The 13,744-nt window shown below is 49.5% G+C and overlaps 1 protein-coding gene across 1 annotated transcript in view; it reads left to right on the top strand.

Moving 5' to 3' along the window:
* Positions 1–133, top strand: part of pax8 (paired box 8) — a 95,377-nt gene extending 95,244 nt beyond the window's left edge. The window contains exon 9 of the mRNA XM_041210195.1: positions 57–133. Coding sequence (XP_041066129.1) covers positions 57–133 — 77 coding nt within the window. The remainder of the gene's footprint in view (positions 1–56) is intronic.
* Positions 134–13,744: the final 13,611 nt, after the last annotated feature.

Here is a 13,744-nt window from a genome sequence, read left to right as displayed (position 1 = left end):
TTCTCATTGTTATGTTCTTCCAACAGTCTCTTTTTTTTTTGTCCGTTAACTTTCAGGTTCCCCTTATTATTATAGTTCCGCACCAAGGACCAGCGCACCTCCCGCTGCTGCCGCTGCCTACGACCACCTCTAGTTTCCACAGCAACCAGGGAACTATGCAGAGCGATGCCCTGGGGTTTCATGTTCTGTCAGTCTAATTGATTTGAGCACAAAGGAATGTGGAAAACTCTATTTATGAATGAAATATGAAGGACGGGCAATAATTTCACCACCGGATGTTTCCATAACATGCCAGAAAGGATCCTACAATCAGTTCAGCAGAGAGTTGCCTTCTCTTTCCCATTCTGGATCTACAGATAACTCACAAGAACAAAAAGCCATAGGCCATGGCTAGATAGAAATTGCTTTTGAACAATAAGGAATGCAAATGCACTATTAGTATTGTAAATTATACATGGATTTTGCATATTACACTCAGTCTGGGCTACAGACAATGTTTGTACACAAGGCTCTAATAGGCTCATTACGTGACTTTAATTATGAGTGTGATGAGTTGAAGACATAATAATGTGAAGGGGGATCCTTCCCTAGTTAAAGACGGAGCCACAATTAACAGTAACTGAATGCTACAGTGCATGGCTTCAGCAGACTAGAAACAGAACTTCTGAAAATTACCGAAAGCTTACCCACTCTCTAGACAGAAAGACTGGCAATCTTCATTATAGAATGAGCAAGAAACCCAGTGCACCATAGAGGCATCATTATCATCCCTGCCACTCAACGGGAGTCCGTGATGAAGAAACAGGCACTTCAACCAATTAAATGTCTCTTCACAAAAAGCCTTTACTGGGTAGAGGCAGTTTCTCAGTGTCTCCACCACTGTTCAAGACTTTACATTGAAAATACGAATAGTTTAGAGACACTGATACTGACAAAGAGAACAAATTGCAAAATTTCATCTTGAAAATTCAGCTGGTATTTGAACCTGGCCCTGTGGGGGGGCTGAATCTTTGATTTTCCTGCTCAGTGGGAGTTACCCATTTTGCTTGTAATTGACTTTTCACATGCAGCAAAGTATCAAGATGAACAAAATTTAAATCAATAAATGCATTACAATTAGTTTGTCAATGTGTACCAAACATAAGATAAATCTTTTTTAATTTTTTGATATTTAAACGGGCTGATTATGTGAAACACATTTACTACACGCTGGAATTTCACATTACAGAAACAGGTTTTGGATACGTGAGGAAATGTATAATATATAACACTCAGCTACCACAGAGTGACCGCTCATTGTTTTGCAGGACCTATAGCAGCCCAGACCCAATACCAGTCTCTCGGTCTTGTTTTACAACAGCTCACTGATTTTGGAGGGACTGCCTATGTCCCAAAGGCCTGGGACTTTTCCTTTGCTATGTACGTATGTAAACTACGAAACTATCACAAAGAAAAAAATATTTTAATTCAGTGTAGCATGATTTTAAATCTTGGAAATAAAATTTGTTGACTGTAAAGATTGTTTGGGAAATGATTTTGTTGTGTTTCTGCTGACAGTGGCATACAACCCTCAGCAAGTAATAGCCTTACTGATCACACAAACTGGGTGGTGGTGGTGGGGTAAATCATCATTGAAATCCCTGACCCATGGCCAAATACTGGCCACTGCTGAGCCTCGAACTGCACTGCCAATACGTTGCTCCAGTGTTAATATTCAGTCTCCAATAGTTTCTGCCATTCTTATTAATTTCAGGGCCAGATAAACATCTTAACTTCTGGTAGAGGCAGGAACCCTCACAACATTTAAGAAGTATTTAGATGAGCACTTGAAACGCCAGAGCGTACAGGACTATGGGCCAAGTGCAGGAAAATGGGGTTAGAATAGATAGGTGCTTGATGGTTGGCATGGACAGGATGGGCCAAATGGCCTGTTTCTGTGCTGTATAACTCTATGACTATGACTCTATGACTATGACTGCAGCAAAGAAGACACGGCCCCAAAAGGCAAGAAGACTGCAGCCCCAGAGCACCTTTTGGACCCTGCGGCAGCCGCTGTGATGTCCTCTAAACCTGACTGGCCACAGGAGGGGCAGATACATCACCAATCCGGCTTGGTAAGCGATGGCAGTGGTGATCAGTGCCAATGTTGTACAGAAGAGGTTGGCCATCCAATGCAGATAGAGGATGACTGATCTCATCTGTGCAGCCAGGGTAAGGCAACCATCTCACCACTCTAAACCCACACACTCAAGCCCATCACACGTTCACTGGCATCTTACTCACTGCCAGCTCAAGGGACATCACCAGGGTACATCACCCTTTCACACACACCCTCACATCTCCATCTGCCCTCAGCAACTCCGGAGACTGCCTCCTCAGCCCTCACCATCTTGAGGCCACTTGCACAGATCAACGTGTGCCCCCATAGAGACTAGGATACCCCCCTTCCCCAGTACGGCCCTCGCCTGCAGCTTCTTCCCTTGCCTGAAGCCACTTCTCCCCCTTCCCCAAGGAAGACCTTATCCTGCAGCCATTGAAAAGCCCCCCACATGTGGCTGATCTGGTAGGTGGAGACCTGCCAGTGAGGCCCCACTAACAGTGACGTGGTGCTGCCTGTGAATCCTGGCACTGACGACTGTGAGTGCTGACCTAAGCAAGGTAGGGAAACAAACCTCAGAGTCCTGAGTGAAGTGCAGCTCGCCAGGTGCATGCCTTATTTCTGCTGTTGTGAAACACGTCTGCATTGTTTTCCTGCTGACGTGGGTGGACAATCCAGCCGGGCCGGGGGTGGGGGTGGGGGGTGGGGGTGAGTCCGGCGGGCTGGCCTCATAATGATAGGCTGATGTATTATAATGAGGTTCCTGACCTCCGATGGTGGGGAATCCGACAGCCCACTGTCGGAGGGTGGAGCGGACGATCGCAAATGATGTCGTGAAACCGCTTTTGGGCCTTCTCGGTATATTATCCGCTCACACCACCGAACACGCCCGACACCGGCGGGCACAGAAAATCCCAGCCTAAGAGGCCTGGAGGCTTGTGCAGTTAAACATTAACTGTTTCTAGTTGACATGCGACTATACACATATCTCCAAAGTACTGCCCTATTGAGGTGCTACCTTCATGCCGACTTCTCTCAGAATCTCTCCAAACGGTCTAATATCATGTGATTGTTTACATCGCAATGTGGATGGCACTGGTCTCCAATCCCATATTAAGCCTCGCGATGCCAAATACCCTCACACTACAACTTAGGCCTGAATTTTCATCCTTGAGGTGGATATCAGGAGTCAGGAGAATTCCTGGCTTGGCCTGCCGGCCTTGGGAGAGAGTTTGCTGGGGGTGGGTGGGGGGGGGGTGGGGGGGTGGTGTTGCGGGGTGGGTGTGGTGGGAGCTGGGGGGGGTGGTGGGGGGGTGGGTGGTGGGTGTGCAGGCTAGAATCACCCCAGCCAACCTGGGAAGAGGTTTGGAGGCTGGTTTAAGGGGGGTGGGACAAGTAAAGCTGGATAGAGGGCCATTGATAGGTGGAGATAGTTCCATTGTTCCAGTGAAGCTCAACGCAAACTGGAGGAACAGCACCTCATCTTCCGACTAGGCACTTTACAGCCTTCTGGACTGAATATTGAGTTCAACAGTTTTAGATCATGAACTCCCTCCTCCATCCCCAACCCCCTCTCTGATCCCCCTTTTTTCCAATAATTTATATAGATTTTTCTTTTCCCACCTATTTCCATTATTTTTAACAAAAACAAAAACAGAATTACCTGGAAAAACTCAGCAGGTCTGGCAGCATTGGTGGAGAAGAAAAGAGTTGACGTTTCGAGTCCTCATGACCCTTCGACAGAACTTGTGTTCAAGTCCAAGAAAGAGTTGAAATATTGAAAGCGGGTTTTAGTAAACACCTTGTCAAACACCAGGAGGGAAATGGAAAGCAAGGAAGGTGAGCAGGGCATCCACAGTTTTTTTGTTTTTATCTCTGTGTTTAATTGACTGCCACTGCTCTTCAAGAAATGCCTACCTCCTTGAAGAAGTTCTGTTCTTTTCTGCGACAAGATTTCCGTTCCTCTCTTTTGCCCTGCTCACCTTCCTTGCTTTCCCTTTCCCTCCTGGTGTTTGACAAGGTGTTTACCAAAACCCGCTTTCAATATTTCAACTCTTTCTTGGACTCGAACTCAAGTTCTGTCGAAGGGTCATGAGGATTGGAAACATCAACTCTTTTCTTCTCTGCCGATGCTGCCAGACCTGCTGAGTTTTTCCAGGTAATTCTGTTTTTGTTTTTGTTTTGGATTTCCAGCATCCACAGTTTTTTTGTTTTTATCCATTATTTTTAAATGTATTTCCATCCATTGTTCTTTCTCTACCTTTTAGCCAATTTCAATCCCTTCCCCCCACCCCCACTAGTGCTATCTGTACCTTGTTCGTCCTGCTTTCTACCCTTAATTAGCACATTCCTTAGATAATATCACCACCTTCAACACCTCTTTGGCCTTTTGTCTATGACATCTTTTGGTTATCTCCACCTATCACTGGCCTTCTATCCAGCTCTACTTGTCCCACCCCCGTTAAACCCACTTATATTTCACCTCTTTTCTATTTTTACTTAGTTCTGTTGAAGAGTCATATGGACTTGAAACGTTAACTGTGTTCCTCTCTGCAGATGCTGCCAGACCTGCTGAGTTTCTTCAGTTATTTTTATTTTTGTTTTGGATTTCCAGCATCGACTGTTTTCAGCTTTTATCAGGAGTTTGGAGGCAGCCACAGGGGCTGCTGGGTTCGGAGGGTGGGCTGTTTATTTTGCCTACCTTGGTACAGTGGGGCCTCGTCCCAGTTATAATAAAACACAAAGGCCCTCGACCTCACCTCTCACACCTCCTCATGCTCCAAACACTCTCCGGGCACCATCCATGCCACTTCATGCACCCACCCACCCCCAGTGACCCCCTCCTACCTCCACTGCCAAACATTCTCTAGGGCCCCTCATGCCCCCTATGCCAACTTTCTAGCATGTTGAAAAAAAATTAATTTTGATTCGAAGGCAATAAAAGTGTCAAGCATTCATGAAGCTTGGCTGAAAGGCCAGACATCCATTACGCTTGTTGAGACAGCTGGGCCCCAGAAAAAACATTGTTTGTTCAGCAGCCCAGGCTCTCTGATCTCTGCTGTCAATTTCACAATGTTTGTTTACACAGCATTAAGTGATTTCAAGGATTTGTGGTTTTTGTTATTGACACTTTAATTGCCTTCTAAGTGAAATTACTTTCTTTTGTAGAAAGTTATGAATGAATACTTTTTTAAAGCCCTTTTTTACACATCCTATGTCACAATAGGGTTCATTGCCATACTATACACTTTTTGGAACCAATGTGCATGGAAGTGCCTGAGCTGGGCAGCGGGGGTATAAGATACCATAGGGAGTGAGTGGAAGAGCAAAGCTTGGCATCGGAAGTATGAGGGGCAATAGGGGATAGGTGGAAGGGCATAGCTTGGCCTGGGGTGGAAGGGAGGGGAGGGGGTGCATGAGGAGGTCTTTTTGAACTTACCTTTGCAAAGGTCCCCTCATGCAGACTAGACTAAGGTTCATGACTCCTCTGAGGAGCCATTGACCACAGCTCTTTAAAAACCTGGCCTAACTCCATGAAAATTATGGAGGCTTAAAACATGCCAATCCCACAATGGGGCTGGCCAGCTCAGGATTACCGGACGCGGGCTTTTGACAGGAACCGGTCCTGTACTTTTGAAAGGTACCCCTGAAAATCAGACAACCGGGAAAGGGGTTTGGGATCCGGGAATTGCAATCCCCCTGCCATTTTTAAAGGGCTGCCGAGTCACCCTGACCTTGTGAAAATCCAGAGCTCAGAATGGTGATCGTAATGTACCTGCAATAACTTCAAAACAGGCAGCAGTCAGAGAAACAGTGCGCTCTGGCTTCAGCTGAGGACAGTGTATGTGGGAAAAGGTTTTATCCAAATTGGTCTTGCTCTTCAAGCAAGGGGGGATGTGAGGAAAAACTTTTTTACCCAGAGGGTGGTGACGGTCTGGAATGCGCTGCCTGGGAGGGTGGTGGAGGCAGGTTGCCTCACATCCTTTAAAAAGTACCTGGATGAGCACTTGGCACATCATAACATTCAAGGCTATGGGCCAAGTGCTGGTAAATGGGATTAGGTAGGTAGGTCAGGTGTTTCTCACGTGCCGGTGCAGACTCGATGGGCCAAAGGGCCTCTTCTGTACTGTGTGATTCTGTGATTCTGTGATTCACCCAGGCACTCCTTGTTGGGCCCTGTGGCTGCAGGCGTGTTCCATACATGTTGAGTGGGTTTGAAAGGGTGCTGGAGAGAGGGACAGAGAGAGAGAGAGAGTGGAGAGAGGGACAGAGAGAGAGAGAGAGAGTGGAGAGAGGGACAGAGATGCTGGAGAGAGGGACAGAGAGAGAGAGAGAGAGAGTGGAGAGAGGGGCAGAGAGAGAGAGAGAGAGTGTGTGTGGAAGGCTCCAGACGACGTGGTCCATTGTTGGAATTAAAAAGTTAGAAAAGAAAAGGCAAGAAGCTAAGGGTTAAATTAAAGGGCACAACCTGGAATGATTTAACCTCTATTATTACCACAACAAAATTAGTGTCGGGATAAGCGAATTAAGGAAGTAAACATGTGGCTGAAGAAGTGGGGTGGGGAAAGGGGGTCCATTTCAGGGACACTGGAGAAGAATGAACTGTGTCGTTGGGATGGGCTCCACCTGAACAAGGCCGGGGCCAGAGTCTGAGTGGAAAGGGCACGAGGAGCGGAATTGCTTCCCCCCCCATCCCCCCTCCCTGTCACTAGCAGTGGGGTCTGTGGCAGGCGGAGCGGAGAATGTCCCGGAAGGAACCATATCACTTTCCCGAAGGTGAGAACTTGTGATCACTAAGGTCCTGGCAGGTCACCTCTCTGGCTGAAGATCGTCGAGAGCCACATTTGGGTCTCATAAATTTAATTTCAAACGAGCAGGAGATGGAAATCCTCCCCTCCCGGGCATTCCCTCTGCCTCACCAGCGGGAATTCATGCCGGACAAAGCTGGTGTGCACAGGGCGAGGGAGTTAAGGGCTCTGAACGAAGGAACACCGGAGAGCCACATAGCCCTGGGTACGGTGTGTACCAAGGAAATGACTGGGGGATTGGTGTTGGCAGACGCAGGGTGTGGTGGTGGCGGGTGGGTGTTGGGGGGGGGTGGGGGGTGATGGTGGGTGGAATCAGAATGCACGGTTGGAAGGTGCTGGAGGACACCTATTGGATTGGGATTTACAGGGCGGTGGGGAGTGGTGGTTGTGGGAGGCACGGCAGTGTGAATCACGAAAGCTTGGGGGGGTGGGGGGGGAGGTTTGAAGCCGGTAACGGGGGGGAGGGGAGGTGAACCACAGGGTTGGGGGGTAAAGGGTGGATTACAGGAGGTTAAAGGGTGCTGGACACTGCCTGGAAGGTGACAGGAACTATCCTGAGGCAAAAGCAGATCAGGCTGTCGATGCCTTCGGTGTCCAACTGAAAAACCTCGAGGAGGAGGGAGGGTGGGCGGAGCTGAATTTCCACTTAACTGGGCAAATAAAGGGGAACCCTGGCAACCCACCCTGGCAAGGCAGAGGTCTCTCTAGAGGGCAGTGGAGGGAAGGGGATAGTGTGAGTGGGGGGGTTTCACGCACGTGGGCTTTCATGAGCCTTGGTAAAAAACGGTCCCTCAATGCGCAGGCATTATTCAGGGGGACCCTAGACGCAGCCTGGGTCCCCCCCAGAAGGTGGGTGGAGCGCACACAGCCAATAACACAAGGCACAGCAAGAAAAACCCAGGACACACTCCATTATGTGGAATGATTGATACATATACAAAGGCGCTAAAACTACGTACAATGTTTGTACACCCGTGCTGCCAATATTAACGCAATACATCTCAATTTTCCTCACCTTACCACTGCATCTAGGTGTTTCCCTGACATCTGCAGCAGATGTGGGGGCAGCCTGCTGACTACTCTGCCCTCTTGTCTGTGATAACTTTGGTGGACGTCCCCTGCAGAGCTGAGGCCTGGTGGGCTCTGGGCATCTCTGGGTCTCCTGCTGTGGGGCAGGTGCATCCTCTCAGTGGTCTCAGAGGCTGGAGCTGATGGGGTCACAGCCAGAGAGGACTCGGAATGCATGGACACCCTTGGAGAGCCCCAGCGAAGTCCGCCTGATGCCACTCGTCCCTTTGGATGCCCGAGTGCCCCTCCCTGACTCCTTGAGGGGAAGGCACCAGGTCGAGGTGCCCAACCCCCATCTCACGTAGCTACTGCCAAAGCTCACCCATGGACACATGGATGGAGTGCAGGTCTGAGTGCACCCCTGGCAGAGGCTGGGCATTCTGATGGACCAGGGCCTCCTTGGCATCTGCCATCCTCCCCATGGAGACTTGGATGAGCTCGTATGTCAGAGCCACAACATTACAGAGCATGCGGACTACCCCTCCGGCTTCTGTGCCACTCTGCTGAGAGCCTCTGCCCAAAGTTTGCCGGCCTCTCACTGACACTCCAGCATCTCCTCCATGGCTGCTTCCAGAGGCTCTTTATCCGACTCAGCCTTAGCAGGGCCCCTTGTCTAGCCGTCCTCCAGACCTTGGCTAGCACTGCCTCCTCCTGCTGTAGACGTGTGCCTGTGCCTGAGCCTGAACTAGATCTATGAGCCACCAAGGTGGGTGGCTCTGGGCTGGTGGAGGGTACAGGTGAATGCTGTGCCAGCTGTCCCGGTGTGAAATCATCCTGGTCCTCTTCCAAGGTATCCTGTGGCCTGGGGCTGACTCTGGGTGTAGTGTCCGGCCTCACCTTCTTCCTGTTGGCACCTGGAATGGAGAGAGGGGAGAACAAGTGACCGGCTAGGCCGGTTCAGACTTGGCACTCACCAATCACCTAGGTTTTCTGAGGGAATCAGGATTGAGCATGCTTCCTCTCTGGATGGTTGGGGGATGCCAACTGCGCTGTTGGCACGGTAACGGTCCACCCCTGTCAGCTTGGCAGCCTGCTGCTCACATTGTGTGAAGGTCCGTATTTCAGGTGCACCCCCTCCTGTCTTCTCTATCTCTCGCCTCTTGTCTTCCCCTGCATGAAGATAGTTTGATAGATTGTGAGCACTTCAGATGCAGGAGCAGGCGACCTGCTACTAATTCTGTGGCCGATAAGTGACCTCCTGACTCCCCGAAGCCCGTCCATCATGTTCAAGGCACACGTGAGGAGAACTGCCCACTTGCTTGGATAAGTGTAGCTCCAACATTGGGCAAGAAGCTAGACACCATCCAGGATGAAGCAGGCTGCTTGATCGACTCCCCATTCGGTACCCTTAATATTCAGCACCTCCAGCACCCACCCATAGTGCCAGCTGTGTGAGGTGTATGAAAGAGTGGCTAGCCCCCGAGGCTACTTCAGCTGCCAGCTCCAAGCCTGCCCACTCCAGCAGCTAGAGGGACAAGGGGCAGCAGAAGCATCTGCTTTCAACCTCCACCTCCCCCAATCTCTGTACCTTCAGTGTGGCTGCAACAGTGTGGTTGCCCCTCTACCAGCAGCCCCCATGGACTGCAGTGGGGCAATGAGGCAACACCCCAGCACCTTCTCAAGGGCTTTTAGGAATGGTCAATGTGACGCCAGCCTTGTCATTGACATGCACATCCCATGACAGATTCAGAAAATGGTGAGTTGGGTATGGAGAGTAGAAGGTTCGCTTACCCTAGTGGTGCACATTAATCATTTATGCATTTTCTGCGCTGCATGGCAGTCCTCCTTTGCATCCTTGTGGAACTGCTCACTCTGGACCTCCTCCTAGACTGCTGTGGTGAATTGGGTGGCCTCCTGTGCCCATCCCTGGGAAAGCGATCGTCCCATCTGTCATCCACGGCCTAGAGGGAAGTCTCCAGGAAGGCATCACTGGACCTTTTCCCAAGGCCACCTCGGTTCTGGTGCACTGAATCACTGGTTCTCCGGGTGCCTTTTAAATATGACACCCAGGCATGATGGGAAATTGTGCCAAATTGCGCGAGGCTTGACTCATTAAAGGCGCAGCTAGGGATTTCCCCACGTTTTAAGTGGTGGGGCTGGCAAGATGTTGGGTGCCATCTGTCATATCCAGGCACCATATTTAAGAAGCACCCAGACAACTGCCGCTCGAGGATCCACATTCCAGCTTCACCTTCAGCTCGAGACTCACACCCTGGAACCACCTTTAGCCCGAGGATCCACTTCCTAGAGCCACCTACAGCTTAAGGATCTACATCCTAGGACCACCTTCAGCTCAAGAGCCCATGTCCTAGAGTTACTTTCAGCTCAAGGATCCATGTCCTAGAACCACCTACAGCTCAATGAAGCACATCCTGGATACACCTGCAGCTCGAGGGTCCACGCCCTGGAACTAGGTGCAGTTCAAGGATCCACTTGACAGATGTTCCACCCACCCACTGCTGCATGTGATCTTCCAGGGTCCACAGTCACTGAATCCTTCCATCTTCCACTCTCCACAATCTGTCCCAGGTCTTCATCCAGTTGAGCGCCAATGGCGGGGTGGGGGCAGGGTGGGGGGGGGGGCGGGGATGATCGTACGATAGAGCAACATTCAAGTTGGGGTGCATTTGCATCCCGACAGTGGAATGCAAAAAGGCTTCCCGATGGCCTCTGACAGGAATGGTGATCCGTAATTATCCCTCCACGATGGGCAGGGCTGCAAGTTCTCATTCCCACTGGATCCATCGGGAATCTGCTTTTATAGTTCCTGTAGGATTGTCCGCACCCTGCAGCACACCACAACTCCCACCAGTGGTGGAGGGGGGGCTGATTCCACCCAGCAAAAATGGGAGAAAGGGAGGGTTCAGGTGTAAAAGGTGCTGTAGCTAATAGTTCAGAAACAAACAAAAGGGAAACTAGTAGAGTAACGCTCAGGAGTTGCATGTTTATCAGTCTCGAGTTATGTTCAGGTTAGTGTTCTGCAATGAGAGGGGAGGCTGCCTTAGACTTAGTAAGGAACCAGGTTTAGTTAACAACCTGAGAGTGCCTGAACCTTTATCTAATTGTGATCATTGAGCTCAATGTAATATTTGAAAGGGAGAAATGTCAGTGATAAAAATTCCAGATGTAGAGATATGATTTCAATGGAATAAGGCAGAGACTGCCCACCGCAAACTGGACAAATCTATCATTGCGTGAAATGATGGCAAGTCATCATTTTGACAAGAAGTGTTGAGAAAAGAATTTAACCTGAGGTGGGGTGGAATTCTCCCCTCCTGCCTGCAGTGGGTGCTGTGGTGGGCCGGAGTGGAAAATTCGGGGCTAAACCTTTAGCTCGTTGGGCGGGCATGCGCCTGATCTGCTCGAGCGTGAGATGACGCAGGTTGCCATCGGCCAAGCGTCCTGGGTAGTCACGCGATATTTCGGTCGGCAGAGACCCCGCCGACCACTAAGGCCATTTAAGAATCGATTAAGTTACATTTTTCGCTGCCCATCCAGCCTTACGATTGGCAGGCAGGAGAAACAGCCTTCACATGTTTTTGGAAGCCTCATCCACGGGCCAGATGAGGTTTCCAAAAGCCAATAAAGATAAAGTAAAAGTTGTAAAATTTAATTAGTAACATGTCCCTGCTCGGGCCAGAGTCACCTGAGGAGACGTGTTTTATTACATTTTTCAAACCTTTATTATTTATTTTTAAAAACGCTCCACCTCCCTGAGGCAGCTCTGGGAGATTTTCAAGCTCTCGCTTGCGCATGTGTGAAGTCGGCTCTCGTCCCACTCACCTTCCTCCTCCCCCTCCCTCCAGCACAGGCAGCGCTGAGCGCTGCTGCTCACATTTCACGCTGGGCAGGCCTTAATCGCCCAGCCAGCGTGAAACCGCAGTCCGGCTCTGGCCGCGGGTGGCGGTCGGCTTCCTGACTACCCCTCCCCACCCCCCCCACCCCCCCGCCGAGCCCACCCGACATGGGCTAAATTCTGCACTTGGAGGGAGCCCTAAAAATCGGATTCCCAGCAGCGGGGAAACAGGTTGCAATTTTAACCCTTTTTGGACTCAACCAAATAATCCAAATTAACAAAATCAGGGACAAAATAAACACAGCCCCTAAATTAGGGAATTGCAAAACCAAAGGCAAAATTTAAAGGAAACTTACCAACATCAAATCAAAATGTGACTAACGGGGTCGATAAAACACCCCAGGCCCCGTGGTGCCCACCGTGAACAGAAGGCCTTGACGGTGCCCGGCAGACACCACGTGCTCCCTCTCCAGGGACACCCGGCTGTGAACGTAGCCGTGGAAGAGGGGCAGATAGTCGGGTCGGACGACCCACTCTGCAATTTTACACTAATCTCTTTCATGGTAGGTTGAAGGCAGGTTGGGTGTCCCGCTGACCAGTGACAGGAACACCATTTGCATTCATTACCATGCCATGAATGCTCATTAAATATGCCATTACATGTTGCTTTCCAACCTTGTGTCATGCCAGCAGGAACTCAGGTCGCTCGCTCTGTTTCACGTTTGAAAAAGTGTGGCATGCATCAGTCAGCCCTCATTTCACTCGTGACTTCGAGGCAAGCGCAACATTCAAAGCCACTTCAATGGGTGACAGCGGGGTAGACGAATCAGTTCCCGATCCTGCCATGTGATTCGGAGAGAGAGTCGCCTACAAATAATTAATTTTTTCTTCACTCTTTATTGAATGTTTATATTTGTGTCCAGTGTTGTACTCACCACTCTGCGGGACACGTAACATAGGAGCAGGAGTAGGCCATTCAGCCCATCGAGCCTGCTCTGCCATTCAGTACGATCATGGCTGACCATTCACTTCAATTCCTTTTAGCCACACTATCCCCATATCCCTTTATGTCATTGGTACTTACAAATCTGTCAATCTCTGCTTCAAACATACTCAATGACTGAACTTCCACATCCTCTGGGGTAGAGAATTCCAAACAAATTCACAACCCTCTGAGTTAAAAAAAAAATCTCCTCATCTCGGTCCTAAGTGGCTTTCCCCTTATTTTGAAATGGTGTCCCCTGGTTCTAGACTTCCCAACCAGGAGAAACATCTTACCTGCATCTGCCCCATCTATTCCTTTTAGTAGGTTTCAATAAGATCACCTCTCACTCTTTAAAACTCGAGAGAACACAGGCCCAGTTTCCCCAATCTCTCTTCATAAGACAGTCCCACCATCCCCGGAACAAGTCTGGTGAACCTTTGTTGCACTTCCTCTATGGCAATAATGTCCTTTCTGAGGTAAGGGGATCAAAACTGCACACAGTACTCCAGGTGCGGTCTAAGCAAGCTTCTATACAACTGAAGCAAGTCTTCACTACTCCTGTACTCCAATCCTCTTGTTATAAAGGCTAACATTCCATTAACCTTCCTAATTACCTGCTGCACCTGCATGTTAGCTTTCAGTGACTTATGGACAAGGACACCCAGGTCCCTTTGTACACCTACACTTTCTAATCTCTCACCATTTAAGGAATACTCTGCACATCTGTTCCTTCCACTAAAGTGGATAACCTCACATTTTTCCACATTATATTCTGTCCACCATGCTCTTGTCCACTCACTAAGTCTGTCCAAATCCTCTTGGAGCCACTTTGCACCTCCCTCACAACACACATTCTTGCCTGGTTTTGCATCATCCACGAACTTAGAAATATTCTATCTGGTCTCCACATCCAAATCATTGATATAAACTGTGAACAGCTGGGGCAACAATTACTGATCCTTGCAGGACCCCACTAGTCACAGCCTGCC

This window comes from Carcharodon carcharias, chromosome 17 (genome assembly GCF_017639515.1).
Source record: "Carcharodon carcharias isolate sCarCar2 chromosome 17, sCarCar2.pri, whole genome shotgun sequence".
Lineage (NCBI taxonomy): Eukaryota > Metazoa > Chordata > Chondrichthyes > Lamniformes > Lamnidae > Carcharodon > Carcharodon carcharias.
Note: the sequence above shows the minus strand (reverse complement) of the source record. Positions and strands in the feature narration are given on the sequence as shown.